This window comes from Eretmochelys imbricata, chromosome 2 (assembly GCF_965152235.1).
Source record: "Eretmochelys imbricata isolate rEreImb1 chromosome 2, rEreImb1.hap1, whole genome shotgun sequence".
NCBI classification, from domain to species: domain Eukaryota; kingdom Metazoa; phylum Chordata; order Testudines; family Cheloniidae; genus Eretmochelys; species Eretmochelys imbricata.
Genome location: NC_135573.1, coordinates 183,534,382 through 183,548,459, shown reverse-complemented (window position 1 = coordinate 183,548,459; position 14,078 = coordinate 183,534,382). Strand labels below are relative to the sequence as shown.

General features: G+C 42.3%; 1 protein-coding gene across 3 annotated transcripts in view; it reads right to left on the bottom strand.

The window, feature by feature from the left end:
• The window catches only part of LRRFIP2 (LRR binding FLII interacting protein 2), a 137,861-nt gene that overhangs the window by 116,312 nt on the left and 7,471 nt on the right, over positions 1 to 14,078 (bottom strand). For all 3 annotated transcript variants that reach the window (XM_077811068.1, XM_077811069.1, XM_077811070.1), the window contains exon 2: positions 4,802 to 4,955. In XM_077811068.1, coding sequence (XP_077667194.1) covers positions 4,802 to 4,891 — 90 coding nt within the window. In that variant the 5' untranslated portion in view covers positions 4,892 to 4,955. The remainder of the gene's footprint in view (positions 1 to 4,801; positions 4,956 to 14,078) is intronic.

Genomic DNA, 14,078 nt, shown 5'->3' with positions numbered 1-14,078 from the left:
ATATTATATATATATAAATAATGGCGTGGTTGGGATCTACTCCAGAGCACAGAACAAAGAAGGTGGAGGAGGCGGCAGCATTTCAAAGACAAACAGAAATATTCAAAACACAACACCTGGTAACAACAACAAAACACAAATTTTCCAAAAAGTTCTTGGACTGTATTGGGGACAACTCTTTTGTTTCAGAAAGTGGAGGAAGTAACCAAGGGGACTGCCATTTCAGACTCAATTGTGACCAACAAGGAGGAATTGGTAGCAAATCTGAAGGTAGAAGGCAATTTGCATGAAAGTGACCATGAAATGATAGATGTCCATGATTCTAAGAAAAGGAAGGAGTAAGAGCAGCAGAATGAGGATAATGGACTTCAAACAGGCAGACTGACAGACACAAAGAACTGGTAGATAGGGTCTCATGGAAAGAAAAATCTAAGGAAAAAAGGCGTTCAGGTGAGCTGGCAGTTTCTCATGGCAAGAATATTGAAGACACAACTGCAAACTATTCCGATGCAAAGGAAAGACAGGAAGACTAGGAAGAGGTTAATATGGCTCCAACAGGAGCTCTTAATGACCTGAAAATGAAAAGGAATTCTAAAAATGTATAAACACGAACAAAATGCTAACAAAGAGTATAAAAGAATAGCACAAGAATGTATGGACAAAATCAAAAAGGCTAAGGAACGAAATGTGTTACCCTTAGCAAGAGAAAGAAAAAGCAATAAGAGGAGGTTTTTTAAATACATTAGGAGCAAGAAAAAGACAAAGGAAAGCATAGGCCCTCTACTTAGCAGGGAAAGAGTTAATAATGGGGGCAGTCAAGTGATTAAAAAAAATTAACCCTGATTAAAGTTTTAAATCACAGTGTTAAACAATAATAAAATACCATTTATTTAAATATTTAGGATGTTTTCTATATTTTAAAATATAGGCTGGGGCTTCTCTCCAGCTGAGCTGCTAGCTGGGGCTTCGCGCCTCTTCCCTCTGCTGCCTGCTGGGGCTTCGTGTACCCCCACCCCTTTCAATGGAGCTAGTCTCCCCACCACTGATGCCTCCCTCCCCGCACCCAAACGCTGAGCTCCCCCCAACCCGAAGCCTTCTCCTGCACCCCAAACTCCTCTTCCCTGGCTCCACCCCAGAGCCTGCACCCCCCTTCACCCCAACAGGCATTAACTGTGATTGACAGCCCTACTTATAACAACTGATGACTAAGGCTATGATTTTGTCATGGAGATCACTCAAGTAATGGAATCCACCCGGGGGGGGACCTCCGCCCCCAGATCTCCCAGCTGCTGTGAGCAACGGGAGCCCCTGGAGCTGTGAGCCACAGGGGGACCCCACAGCTCCGAGCTGCTGGTGGCGTGGGACCCTGGAGCTCTGAGCTGGGGCCCCTGCAGCTGCCAGGGCTGTGTGGAGACCCTGAAGCTCCACATTTTGTCATGGATACTTTTAGTAATAGTCAGGGACAGGCATGGGCTTCCGTGAATTTTCTTTATTGCCCATGACCTGTCCGTGACTTTTACTAAAAAAAAAAAAATATCTGTGATAAAATCTTAGCCTTACTGATGACATCAAGAAGGTTGAGGTGTTTAATGCCTATTTTGCTTCAGTTTTCAATTAAAAGCTTAATAGTGACCAGATACTCAATTAATATTAACAAGAGGGAAGGAACACAAGCCAAAAGAGGAAAAATATGTTAAAGAATATTTAGATTATTTGGACATATTCAAGACAACAGGGCTTGATGAAATGCATGCTAGGACACTTAAGGAATTAGCTGAAGCAATCTCAATTGTCAGCAATTATTTTTGAGAAAGCATAGAGGACAGGTGAGGTCACAGAGGACTGGAGAAGGGCAAACATATCTTTAAAAAGAGGAACAAAGAAGGACCCAAGGAATTACAGACCAGTCCACCTAACTTTGATACTTGGAAAGATGTTGGCATAAATTATTAAACATCTTGTAAACAAATACAGAGTTATAGGGAACATTCAGCGTGGATTTGTCAAAAACATATCATGCCAAATTAACCTAATTTCTTTCTTTGACTGTTACTTGCCGAGTGAATAGGGGAAGCAGTCGACTTATCCCTGCAAGCCTAACGTTTTTCAACTGAATTGAAAAGGTGTGCACTTAGTCTTCTTTCTAAATGCCCCTGCTTATAGACACTGATATTGGCAGGTACATGTAAACCATTTTCATGACCACAGACTGTAATGTCACAAAACAGAATGATGTCTTCAGTACAGCATCCACAAGACAAAAATTGGACTGTAAGAGTGGAAGCTCCAGAACAATCCAAATATCTGAATTAATATTCTGTCAAATTCAGGGCCCCATAGAACTTGGCAGTTAATCTGCCATACACCAAGCATGCTCACAACTTCAAGTTGACAGTGGGGAGAGAGGGCAGAACCTCATCTCCAAAACAGAACAGCTTAAGAGAAAGGAAGATCTTCTTTAGTTGTTTCCGAAGCGGGACCAGTTTTTCACATTTGGGGCCAGATCTCTAAAAGAAGTCAGCTCTTATTTAAGCACCTAAAGAAGATTAAGTATATCTTGATTTTAGTGCAGTTCCACATGACATTCTCCTAAGCAAACTAGGGAAATGCAATCTAGATAAAATTCATATGGCGAGTGCTCAGCTGGATGAAAGACCATACTCAAAACAGTAATTATCAATGATATACTGTCAAACTGGGAAGGTGTAAGCAATGGGGTCCCACACGGGTAGTTTTGGGTTTGGTACTAGTCAATATTTTCATAAATGACTTGGACAATGCAGTGGAGTGTGTGCTTGTAATATCTGCAGAGGACACCAAGCTGGGAGGATTTGCAAAAGAACAAAAAACAAAACCTGGACACATTTAGTCTTGAGAAAAGACGACTGAGGGGGGACCTGCCAACAGTCTTTAAACATGTTAAGGGCTGTTATAAAGAGGATGGGAATCCCTTGCTCCTCATATCCACTGAAGGTAGAATAAGAAGTAATGAGCTTAATCTGCAGCATAGGATATTTAGGTTATATATTAGGAAAAACTTCTTAAGGGTAGTTGAGCTCTGGAACAGGCTTCCAAGAGAGTTGGCAGAGTCCACATCGTTGGACGTTTTTAAGAATGGGTTGGACAAACACCTGTCAACCATGGTCTAGGTTTACCTGGTCCTGTTTCAGCAAAGGGAACTGGACATAATCCTTTCAAGTCCTTCATTTCTATGACTCTATGAATCTCAGGTAGCACACGCACCACATGGAAACTGTTGGCCAAAAGACTGCAAACTCAAGCACTTGCGCACCATTAGTGGAATGTTTATATGAACAATCATTCAAAAGAGAAGCCCCTGATCTCAAAGATGTGTTTGGGGGTGCGTGTGTGTGTGGAATCCTTCCCGACATGATGCCCCCACAGAAGGGGTAACGGCTAGCCAGGGCTCTGCACTAGGTCCAAGGAGCCAGCCAGGCTCAGCTTTTTTTACCTCTCCTCCCAGAAAGGTTGCCTTCTCCTGGTATTCCTAGTCAGTTTCTTGCTGCTGCTTTGATGAATGCTCATGTTCAGTTATTTTAACATGATGACAACATTTTGCTGACAACAAGTGACAAAGGGGAAACGGCAATTTTAAAAAGTCTCTCTCAAACCTGAGTGGCATTTCATGAGGCCAAAAAAAGGCATTTTTCTGATTCCAAAGCTTCATCTCTGCCAAATTTCAAAGGCCTGCTGTAAACAATGAAGGCATCAGAACTTTTCTTAACAAGGTCTCCAGAAACTTTTGTAGTGGAAAGTGTTGGAAAACCTAAATATAGGGATCACTGTGAGCTCCCACTATTATGCTCATTCACTACCCTACAAGTCTAGGAGCACTATTTTACTTCAGCTCTTTCATGGCTCAATATTTGATAGTGAGGAACTGCTGCTATATTGCCAAAGATGTGATTATGTAACTATTTTATCTTATGAAATGTGATTAAATATAGATGTTCTCTGTTTACTATGGTTTCACAGTATAAAGATGATCAAATTCTGCCCTCAGATTGCCTCTGCAAACCCACTAAAGTCAACAGGATTGCATGGGTGCAACTAAGTGCAGAACTTGGCTCAATCTTTCTCTATTCCCTTCTGTACTATGGGTCCTTGCCTTCCAGTAAATCCCAGTTCTTTTCATACTAGAACCATTCCCAGTAAGTAAATCCTCATCTCCTGTTTATATATCTCCAATACCTGACGCTTAGTAGGACCAATTTCCTCCCTGCATCAACTTCTTCTTAAGACTCCTACCAACTTCCAGTTGCTCGCCTCTGGCAAATATTCACCTGCCAGTCACCTACAAATTAAGGTGAACTAACAATTGTGCTCCAGAAAATTTTAAACCCAACCTATATTCCTGAATAATTTTTTGAAAATTATGAACTTCCCCTGAAAGTTATAACACAGAATTTCATGTGTAATATCCACTAGAATTCAACATAAACAACCCAAAGCATGGTATAAATCACAGCAGAGATAAATATAGATTTTCAAAAAAAATTTGGACTAAGCCATTTCTTTAGAAAACAAGTAACCAATTACTTTAGAATAAATGAGTAACAGCAACAATACACTTTAAAATGTTACAATAATATATTTTAGCTTAGTTTGATTTAAGCTACTACGTATTTAAATACTTCAATTTTTATAACAACTGTTAAATACGGCAACTAGTTATTGTTGCCACCTTAAGAACTATGCATTAAACAGTTTTAATTTTTATGGCTGCATTCTGGGTTTTTCATTTGTTCTTTATATGTTAGATAATTTAATATTTACAGACCTCTCTTGCAATGTGACTCAAGGCTTCATCTTCTGCAGAGAATCTATCTTTTACTGGAGTTCTTTTCCTCCCCGATCCAGGAGTCCCCATTTTTATTCTCTAGTTTCTGGATTTCTTTTGCAAGAATGAACTGGTCAAAACTCAACTTTCAGATCTGAAATAAAATGCATAAATATAATCAGGTTTTTTTTTCTTTATATGTAACACACTAAGCACTTAAGAAGTCTACTTACATAGTAAGATTTCTCTGGCATTTTTTCTGAGGGAGGAGAGAAACAGGGGAATTTCAGAATCTCAGCTTTCATTTTAGAAAAATGTCTTGCCCTTACGGCCATAGACCAGGGGTAGGCAACCTATAGCACGTGTGCCAAAGGTGGTACGCAAGCTGATTTTCAGTGGCACTCATACTGCCTGGGTCCTGGCCACCGGTCCAGGGGGCTCTGCATTTTAATTTAATTTTAAATGAAGCTTCTTAAACATTTTAGAAACCTTATTTACTTTAATATATAACTAAAGTATTGTTGTATGTAAAGACTTATAGAAAGAGACCTTCTAAAAATGTTAGTGTATTACTGGCACGCGAAACCTTAAATTAGAGTGAATAAATGAAGACTCAGCACACCACTTCTGAAAGGTTGCCGACCCCTGCCATAGACACTACATTCTATTTGCATTCAATAGAATTCTTAAGTCTGCAGGAAGCTCCAATACCTTTGCTGATGCACAGAGTTTTGCCAAGCAGCAACTTGTCATTGTCAGTATCTTGTCACTTTTCACTACTACTATTCAGAACCCCATAGGCAGTATTTAAGCTCTCACAAACATTCATTTCATTCTACTGCTGCTAGTAAGAGTCACAAGCAACAGTAGATCCAAATTCTGAAGCTATTCGCTGAGGTGGGACTCCTCCCAAAATGGAGGTGAAAAAGGGTTAGAGGCTAAAGTAGAAAACACTGCCCCCTTCACAACAGGCTAGAAGTAGGCTAGTAGACATACATATACCCTTGCAGCCAGAAGGCCAGATGAGAAAATACATCATCACAGTAGCCATGATGTCTAGGAGAAAGAGAACACTGCTTTGTTTCAAGCAGCCAGAGGGACGGGGTTGGGGTGGGGGGGGGATTAAAGGGAGGAAAGCTCAGAGACCTACTACTTATGATATACTTAAACTTAAGATTTTTTTGGTCAAAAAGTTTGCTCTGGAGCAGGATAAAATTGTATATGCCAAGTAACGGCTCACAAAATGTTTAACTGTAAGTTCCCTTTAGTAAATGGTTCTTATTGGAACTGCTAAGATGACCTTAAGTTAAATGTTAAAGCTATCATAAAATCATTGTAATAGGGAAACACAACACAACATGAACTTTGTTCAAGAGGGTGGAGCATTACATTTCTTAGCTGCTTTTCTTCTGTGAGTTGCAGGATTAGATAAGGAACTTACTTTTTATTGTATGGTACTGTACACAGCATCAATAGTATCCTATAGTATACACCGGGGTAGGCAACCTACGGCATATGTGCCAAAGGCGGCATGCGAGCTGATTTTCAGTGGCACTCACTGCCCGGGTCCTGGCCACCGGTCAGGGGGCTTTGCATTTTAATTTAATTTTAAATGAAGCTTCTTAAACATCTTAAAAACCTTATTTACTTTACATACAATAGTTTAGTTATATATTAAAGACTTACAGAAAGAGACCTTCTAAAACGATTAAAATGTATTACTGGCATGCAAAAATCTTAAATTAGAGTGAATAAATGAAGACTCGGCACACCACTTCTGAAAGTGACCCACTATAGAACTTGGCACAGAATATTAATCTTGTTTTAAAACAATTCCTGTTATTCAGATTTACTGAAATTATATTAAAGATGTAATGAAGTTTCCCTTTAGCATTTAGAATTCAGAACACCTGAATGTCTATTTTATATATACAGCACTTATTATAAGCATTATTATGCAGACTGGCAAAGCTGCATTCCACCTTCAAACCTCATATATTCAGATTTTAAATAGGGTGACCTGGGTGGGGTCAATCTGTCAAAATAAAGATTGAAAGTGCCAGAAAAGCAAATACAGCAAGCTGCTCCTCTCAACCAACAGAATCCTTATCTGTAATGGCCTAACATGCTTTACTTTTCTGCCTCATTTATTCCGTGCCCTGAAATGCTTCTGCAGTTTTAACAAAAACAGAAAGAAAAATCTCTATCTATTAAATGTTAATACTCTCCCATACAGACATTTTAATTCTGCAATGCTTTCATAAAACCTTGCGGGGCGTAGCACAACAACAGAACTTTTGGTGCTACAATAGCAACATTCACACTCAAGGTTTCTCAAAATAGATACTAGTAGCACAGTGATTATACAGATAGAGGCGGTAGCACCATTCAATAACTAACACACAAAGCCTTTAACATTAGAACATAATTTACTAAGAGAGTTTGCCAAGACACCGTGGCATTTTCCTATTCCAATAACAGAAAGTCTATCATCAAGTGCCCCCTCAAAGATAACTAGCTTGGCATGTAAAAGGAGAACACAAATATCAACTTTGCCCCACAACTAATTCAGGTTATCACTTTGTTCATTTCTTTTTCTATTCCTTTACATTCTCTCCTGATACATCTACATGTATACACAACACCTTTCCCCCCACTTCCCTGGGAAAGAATCTTACTCTCAGTCCCACATACTATGATCTTCAGAGTCAAGACTATACTGCAAAAGTTCTCTTCATAGTGTTCCCTCAGGTTACAAACATTATATTTTAGGCCACACAACCAATCACCTCCCATGGTGCCACCCGTTCTGGTGCCTGGATATATGCCTACAGAGTTGGTACCACATACATGCAAAGCATTTAGACAGTAAGAGCATTCTATAAACAGACAAACCATCACTTGCCTTACCTCTTTTCAAAGATTGTCACGGGGTCTTTAAATGCCATCTGAACAGAGTGATTTTTATTTAATGTCTCATCCAAATGTGAGTGCTAAAAGATCAACAGAAAACCCACTATATAGCACTGGATTGTCAAGATACCATATGACATGAGTGGGCAAACTTTTTGGTCTGAGGGCCACATCTCAGTATGGAGGGCCGGCTGTGGCAGGGGATTGGGGCACACAGAGGGTGGTGGTGGGGATGAGGGCTCCGGCTGGGAGTGCAGACTGTGGGGTGGGGCTGGGACGGAGGAGTTCAGGGTGCAGGAGGGGTCTCCGGCCTGGGACGGAGGATTGGGGCGCACGAGGATGAGGCTCCAGCTGGGGGTGCAGACTCTGTGGTGGGGCTGGGGATGAGGGTTTGCAGTGCAGGAGGGTGCTCCGGGCTAGGATCAAAGGGTTTGGAGGGCGATCAGGGCTGGGGCAGGGGATTAGGATGCAGAGAGGGCTCAGGGGTGCAAGATCCAGGTGGCACTTACCTGAGGTGGCTCCTGGAAACAGTGGCCCATCCCTCCTCCGGCTCCCACATGGAGGTGGGGCCACGCTGCTCTGCACACTGCTCCATCTGTAGGCAGCGCCCCCACAGCTCCCATTGGCCATGGTTCCCAGCCAATGGGAGCTACAGAGCCGATGCCTGGGGTGGGGACAGCATGCAGAGCCCCCGGCTGCACCAGCTTCCGGGAGCCAAGCAGAGCTGCTGCACACATGGAGTGGAGCAAGGCAAGACCCCGCTCCTGCTCCCCAGCTGGAGCTTGAGGGCCAGATTAAAAGATCCAACGGGCCAGATGCAGCCCGCAGGCCGCAGTTTTCCCACCCCTGCCATGGGTACAGCTTTTGCTTTGGGATAATAACAACCACTAATATGGAACTCAAGTCCCAAGCAGCAGATACTAAAAAGTAATTTGTATCTTGAAGTCCATCTATTCATTCTTGGAGAGCAGAGCTGTGCTATGGTACGAGGCTTCCAGCGCACACCTAGCAGTTGAAGTGTTTGAACTGCTAACCTCTCCACACAACAGCAAGCAGAACATTTGAACCACAGGGTGTGCATGATCTGTACAGCCTGCTGATGCTTTCACCTATCTACGTTTGGCTGTGGTATTGATTTTATTTTTTTTTTTTTTTGAGAAAGACTTGTTTATATGTAACCTACATTGACATGTTAGTTTTAAATGTATTGAGAGAGAGTCTGTATAACCAAGCACCTCTGTGGATAAACAAGAAATAAAATTATATACATAGATTCATACATTTTAGGACCAGAGGGAACCACTATGAACATCTCCTTTATAACAGCAATGACAGAATTTCACCAGGTTATTCCTGCTTTAGGCCTATAACTTTTGGCTGCACTAAAGCATGCCTTTTTGACATTCAGTCTTGATTTAAAAACTCCAAAGAGAACCCACCACATCCCTAAGTGGTTTCAATAGTTAATTACCCTCACTATTAGAAATGTAGGCCTTATTCCTCATCTGAATTTATCTAGCTTCATCTTCCTGCCACAGAATCTTGTTATGCCTTTGTCTACTAAACTGAAGAGTCCTCTATCATCAGAAATCTTCCCTCCATGTACTTAGACTATGATCAAGTCCCCTTTCTCTTGGTTCAACTGAACAGACTGACATTCTTTAGTCTATTACTGCAGCACAGGTTTTCCAGAACTTAAATTGTTCTTGTAGGTCTTTTCTGAACTCTTTCCAATTGTCAACATCATTTTTAAAGTGTCAATACCAGAAATGTGCACACTACGGCAGCAGTGGTCTCACCAATGCCATATTTAGTGGTAAGAGCATCTCCCTACTTCTGTGATACTCCCCTCACTTATAAATCCAAGGATCACATTCGCTCTCTTCGCCACCCACCACACAGGGAGCTCATGTTCAGTTGATTATCCACCATGACCCATAAAATTTCTTTCAGAGTCACTACTTTCAAATACATAGTCCCCTGATCCTATAAGTGTGACCTACATTCTTTGCTCCTCTGTGTATGACCTCACCTTTAGCTTCAGGGCGGATAAAAATCAATGATTTAAAAAAAAAATCTGATTTATTTAAGTTGGATTTTTTTGATAAAATTTTTGAGGGAAACACCTATCTAAAGATGATGTTCTTAATTAAAACTATTATAGCTCAAAGATATCATCATGGAATAGGGAGTATAAATTCTAATTCTATAATATAAGACAATATATTCATGTAAAGTTTAAAAAACTTTTCTTAAATGAGTTCCAATAGTTCATGAATTAGGGACCCAATCTTATGGGATTCCAGGGGCTTCTATATAGATTATTTAGGTTAATCTTTCTATCTACCAATGGGACTCTGTGCTCAGTCTAGAAGATACCATCAGAGATACTTAGTTTTGCAGTTCTCAAACTGTGGATTTGTGTCCCCAGAGAGAACATGCTTGTTAACAACAAAAAAAGGTTTTAAAAAATAAATAAATAGAGAGGTGAGAAACAACAGACCTCAACCCGATTGTCCCTCTGCAAATTTGTGTACACAGAGTCAATCCCTTACCTCTCTTAAAAGCGCAAAGTTGCAAAAAGTTCAATGAATAGAAGATTGTTGGGGGTGGAATAGATCTGGACAAGGAGAAGAAGTCTGGAGATAAATGTGAGAAGGCAGTAGAAACAAATTGACATTTTACCACGCCAAGCCAGTAGCAAGTATTCTGGAATCATTACAGCACAAAGCATGGAAGCAAATGGTCCTGAGTTTTGGTCACATTGGAGCAAAATTCGGTCTATATCTTTCTGTGTTAGCCTCAGTATAGTGACATCATTCATCGTCACCTGGTTGAAATAGGAGAATTTTCGTAAGGGAACAGTAAGAGGACCCCGATCATGCTGGGCTGTTAGCACTTGGCTAAACGGGATCATCCCAGAGAATAGCCATGCGGCCGTGGGGAGGGGTGAAGGGATCATCCTGGAGAACAGCCAGGCAGCTGGGGGAGGAGAGAAGGAATCATCCCAGAGAACAGGCATGCAGCAGGGTGGGGGGGGGGGTGGTCTGTGCTGTACATCCACCCGAAAACCACAGCCCCTCCTTTTAAATGTGAAACCCAATCCATTGCTTGCTCTGGGAAAGGAGGGCGCTGCAGTTTGAAAACATTCCCACATGTTATGAAGGCGTAAGAAGCCAACCCCGTGTACCAAAAGGCTTACCATGGCTGCCTGGAAACTAAATTTTGTTGTCCACCCGTGTGTGTGTGTGTGTGATGTGTCACCATACTGGCAGGCGCTCAATATAAAAAGGCAAAATGCGACCTTGTACCTAAAGCACATGTGCTGTCTGCTGTGAATTGCTTGATTCACTGCGAAAAAGTCTCCCTTTTGTTCTCAGAAATGTATCATCTTAAATTTTACTCTCCCTTCTTATCTCCCCCAGGTGTAAATGTTTCTACGCTCCCCCTATCATCTCCGTCCCTGAGGTTATTGCAGATTAGAAAGCGAAAAAAATGCACTCACAATGACTGTTTGCAGAGCTCATGCAGTCGTCCTGCACTGACAGGGCACAGCTTAATGCATGGAGGCATTCAGTGTCAGAGACCAGGAAAGAATTGAGTGAGTGCAAAGAGTGGAGGTAGAACGCAATCCTGAGGCTAATAGGGGAGCAAATGGACATGATGAAGCATCCATTGGGGGAGCAAACATCTGTTGGAACTGCAGGAAAGCCAACAAGAGCACAGTCCCCCGCTGCGTCCACTGTATAACCGCATGCCCTCCTCCCCAAGTTCCATATCTGCCTCACCCAGATGCCCAAGAACGTGGGGGTTGGGGGGGGGGGGGGGAAGGCTCCGGGCACCCAGCCACTCCACTCCAGAGGATGGCCCAAGCAACAGAAGGCTGTCATTCAAAAACAGTTTGATTTTTAGTGTGGCAACAACAAGCAATGTGACCTTGTCCTTCACTCCTCCCCCACCCCACCCGGGCTACCTTGTCCGTTATCTCTCTTTTTTTTTTAAATTAATACAGAAAGAATGCATGGTTTCAAAACAGTAGTTACTTTATTTCGAAGGGGGGGACAGTGGTTGGCTTACAGGGAATTAAAATCAACAAAAGGGGCGGGTTTGCATCAAGGAGACAAACACACATACACCTGTCAGTCTCTAAGGTACCACAAGTACTCCTTTTCTTTTTGCGAATACAGATTAACACGGCTGTTACTCTGAAAACTGTCACACCGTAGCCTGGCCAGTCATGAAACTGGTTTTCAAAGCTTCTCTGATGCGCAGCACGCCTAGCTGTGCTCTTCTAATCGCCCTGGTGTTTGGCTGCTCAAAATCGGATGCCAGGCGATTTGCCTCAACTTCCCACCCCTCCATAAACGTCTCCCCCTTACTCTCAGATATTATAACGCACACAGCAAGCAGCAATAACAATGGGAATGTTGGTTGCGCTGAGGTCTGACCTAGTCAGCAAACAGCGCCAGCGAGCTTTTAAACATCCAAAGGCACATTCTACCACCATTCTGCACTTGCTCAGACTATAGTTGAACTGCTCCTTACTATTGTCCAGGCTGCCTGTGTACGGCTTCATGAGCCATGAGAGCAAGGGGTAGGCTGGGTCCCCAAGGATAACTATTGGCATTTCAACATCCTCAAGGTTAATTTTCTGGTCTGGGAAGTAAGACCCTTCTTGCAGCTGCTTGAACAGTCCGGAGTTCCTAAATATGCGAGCGTCATGCACCTTTCCCAGCCATCCCACGTTGATGTCAGTGAAACGTCCCTTGTGATCCACCAGTGCTTGCAGCATCATTGTGAAGTACCCCTTGCGATTTATGTACTGGTTGGCAAGGTGGTCCAGTGCCAAGATGGGAATATGAGTTCTGTCTATTGCCCCACCACAGTTAGGGAACCCCATTGCAGCAAAGCCATCCAGTATGACCTGCACATTTCCCAGAATCACTACCCTTGATAACAGAACGTCAATGACTACATTGGCTACTTGGATCATAGCAACCCCCACAGTAGACCTGCCCACTCCAAATTGATTCCCGACTGACCGGTATCAGTCAGGCATTGCAAGCTTCCACAGCACTATTGCCACTCGCTTCTCAACTGTCAGGGCTGCTCTCATCTTGGTATTCCTGCATTTCAGCGCGGGGGAAAGCAACTCACAGAGTTCCAGGAAAGTGGCCTTATGCATGCGAAAGTTTTGCAGCCACTGTGAATCAGCCCATACCTGCAACACTATGCAGTCCCACTAGTCTGTGTTTGTTTGCCTGGCCCAGAATCGGCGTTCCACTGTATCAACCAGCCCCACTGCAGCCACGATGTCCCAATTGCCACAGCCTGTGCTTTCAGGAACATCTGTGTCCATGTCCTCATCAAAATCCTCCTCGTGCTAGAGTCTCTTAGCCCGGCTCTGCATATAATCCAGGATAATGAGCGAGGTGTTTATATTGCACACAACAGCAGCGGTGACGGTGAGCTGAGCGGGCTCCATGATTGCCGTGGTATGGCATCTGCATGGGTAATCCAGGAAAAAAGATGCGAAACGATTGTCTGCCATTGCTTTCACGGAGGGAAGGGCGATTGATGACATGTACCTGAAACCACCCACAACAATGTTTTTGCCCCATCAGGCATTGGGCGCTTAACCCAGAATTCCAATGGGCAGCGGAGACTGCGGGAACTGTGGGATAGCTACCCACAGTGCACTGCTCTGTAAGTCGATGCTAGCCATGGTAGTGATGACGCACTCCGCTGACTTAATGTGCTTAGTGGGAACATACGCAATTGACTGTATAAAATCGACTTCTAAAAAGGACTTCTATAAAATCGACCTAATTTTGTAGCGTAGACATACCCAAAGAAATGCAAGGCCTAGTTACCCAAATGAAACAACATCATGAGAAATGTTCTTTCTCAGGAGGAAGTTGTGTTGAAGATGATCTGGTGATGTTCTCCTCCTAATACAGCACGCCAAGAAAATCCTCCAAATATTAATGAATAACCTGTTGAATTGGACTTCATAAATATCTGCTTCAATTATCTTTGGTAAATGAAATAACCAAACAATCATTCATTTTCTGATATAGCTGTAAAACTAATCTGAAAAGTTTTCAAAATAAATCACTTAAAAAATGTATAGTGTGTACCTTCTAAAAAATGAAACCTACATCTATCTCTGAGTTGTGAATTATATGTATTAAGGTTATAACAACCAAAAAGAATGCACTTTTATGTAAAAATCCATGATTAAATTGAGTCTTCCTGACTACTGATTTAAATCAATTTGATTTAAATCAAATCCACCCTGGTTGTATTACACATAAAAGTAAAAGCACATTACCTCATAAGAAGATGCCTATACTATGATGGG